Source organism: Amblyraja radiata, chromosome 17, assembly GCF_010909765.2.
Source record: "Amblyraja radiata isolate CabotCenter1 chromosome 17, sAmbRad1.1.pri, whole genome shotgun sequence".
In the NCBI taxonomy this organism is placed as follows: domain Eukaryota; kingdom Metazoa; phylum Chordata; class Chondrichthyes; order Rajiformes; family Rajidae; genus Amblyraja; species Amblyraja radiata.
In genome coordinates, this window is record NC_045972.1 from 17,836,067 (window position 1) to 17,837,884 (window position 1,818).

At 46.2% G+C, this 1,818-nt stretch overlaps 1 protein-coding gene across 1 annotated transcript; it reads right to left on the reverse strand.

The window, feature by feature from the left end:
* Window positions 1–415: 415 nt before the first annotated feature.
* Window positions 416–769, reverse strand: LOC116982935 (60S ribosomal protein L37-like). Its single transcript, XM_033036487.1, has one exon. It carries the CDS (start codon window positions 760–762, stop codon window positions 469–471), a length of 294 nt encoding a protein of 97 aa, XP_032892378.1. The 5' UTR covers window positions 763–769; the 3' UTR covers window positions 416–468.
* Window positions 770–1,818: the final 1,049 nt, after the last annotated feature.

Below are 1,818 nucleotides of genomic sequence, written 5' to 3' on the forward strand. Positions count from 1 at the left end.
GTATTGTTAATTGAGAAATCAAGAAAATCAAGCAGAGTTTGTTCAGGAATGAAGGTAATTAAAGGCAATAAAGCATTTACAAATCAAGCTAAAAAAAATAATTTAATTAAATCACGTTCCTTCACATTGTCCTGATTGAGAATCCCATTTAACTGTATGGCTTATCGAGTCCTGCAACCTGGCTGAGCGTTGTCATAATTCAGATAAACAGTACGGATACTGGCCCCACAGACCAAATCGTTCTTGCCGACCAAGTTGTTTAACTGATCTAGTCCCACTTGCTAGCACCTGCCCCATATCCCTCCAAAATTTTCCAACATGTCTTTTAAACATAGTTGTGATTCTGCCTACCTCCACCACTTCCTCTGACAGCTCATTCCATGGACGTACCATCCATTGTGAGAAAAAACTGCCCTTTTTAAACTTTCCAAATGATAGCTTTATTTGTTACATTGGTACACCAACAGTTTATGCAGTGCTGGAAGAAGCCATTGCAGCACATCTAGGCTTTGGGGTAGTGCCTTCTCGTAATCCATTCCTGAACCTCCAAAACACCACCTTCAGGTGCCTCATGCGACCTGCCCCTTTTGTGTTTCTCCTTTTGGCTTTTGCACTCCAGTTATACTTTCTCTTGGCAGGGTAGGCACATTTACCACAGGTGGATTTCTGCAGGTGAAATGCTTTAGCTCCACACCGCCGGCAAAGAGTGTGAGGCTTGTTCCGCTTTTTACCAAATGACGATGTTCCCTTCGTCATTTTCATAGCCCGCTCAAACTGCCCTTCAGGAAACAAGCCTGTCAGGCCTCTCCTTATAAATCAAACCCTCCAGACTCACTAACATCCTTGTAAATCTTTATTTCCACCTTTTCCAATTTAATAACATCCTTCATATATCAGAGCGGTCAGAACTGTACACGGTGCACAAAGTGTGAACTCAACAACATTGCCTACGGCTGTAATATGATGTCCACAATCAACCCCCTGGCCAATGAAGGCAAGCATGCCAAACACCTTCTTCATTGCCCTGTACACCCTGTGTCACCACCTTCAACAAACCATGGACCTAGACCTTTGAGTCTCTCTATTCTACATTTCCCAGTCTCTACCGTTTACTGTGTCAGTGCTGACTTGGTTTGTCCTACCACAATGCAACACCTCGAATTTATCTGAATTAAACTCCACCTCCCATTCCTCAGCCCATTGAGATCAATTGTAATTATAGATAACCTTCTTCACCAACCACTATACCAACAATTTTATTATCATAAAATGGCCTCGCCTGTCTTTTCGTCCTTTTTTTTTGTTATTTTTAGTGTATTTTAAAAGTTTGTGTTAATGTTCTCTGGTTTGTTTCATGGGGGGGGGGGGAGCGGGAGACTGACATTGAGCCCCAGCACGGGGACGTGGACTTACCATTGGAGCCGATAACCTTGCCTGGGATCGCTGCTCCAACTACGGCCTGCGGATTGCAAGGAGTTTGCAGTCTCAGGTAGAGACAGATGCCAGAAAGCTGCAACGAGCAGAAGATTCGACCAGCCCCGGCCCGGGTTTGTTGGCCCGGCGGGGGGGAGCTAAGACTGCCCCCCCCCCCCCACCCCCCCCGATGCGGAGCTTGATTGCCCCGACGTGGAGGGCCTGACCACTGGCTACGGGAGCCAAGATCGCTCCGTCAACAGAAGGCTTGAGGGCCCTGACCGCAGTTGAACAAAGAAGGGAAGAGACTGAACAAGGCTCACTGGTCTGTAGTTCCCAGGATAATCCTTAAGTTGATTATCACTACATGTCCTGTGCCTCCCTCAGTCATAATAATGTCCCACT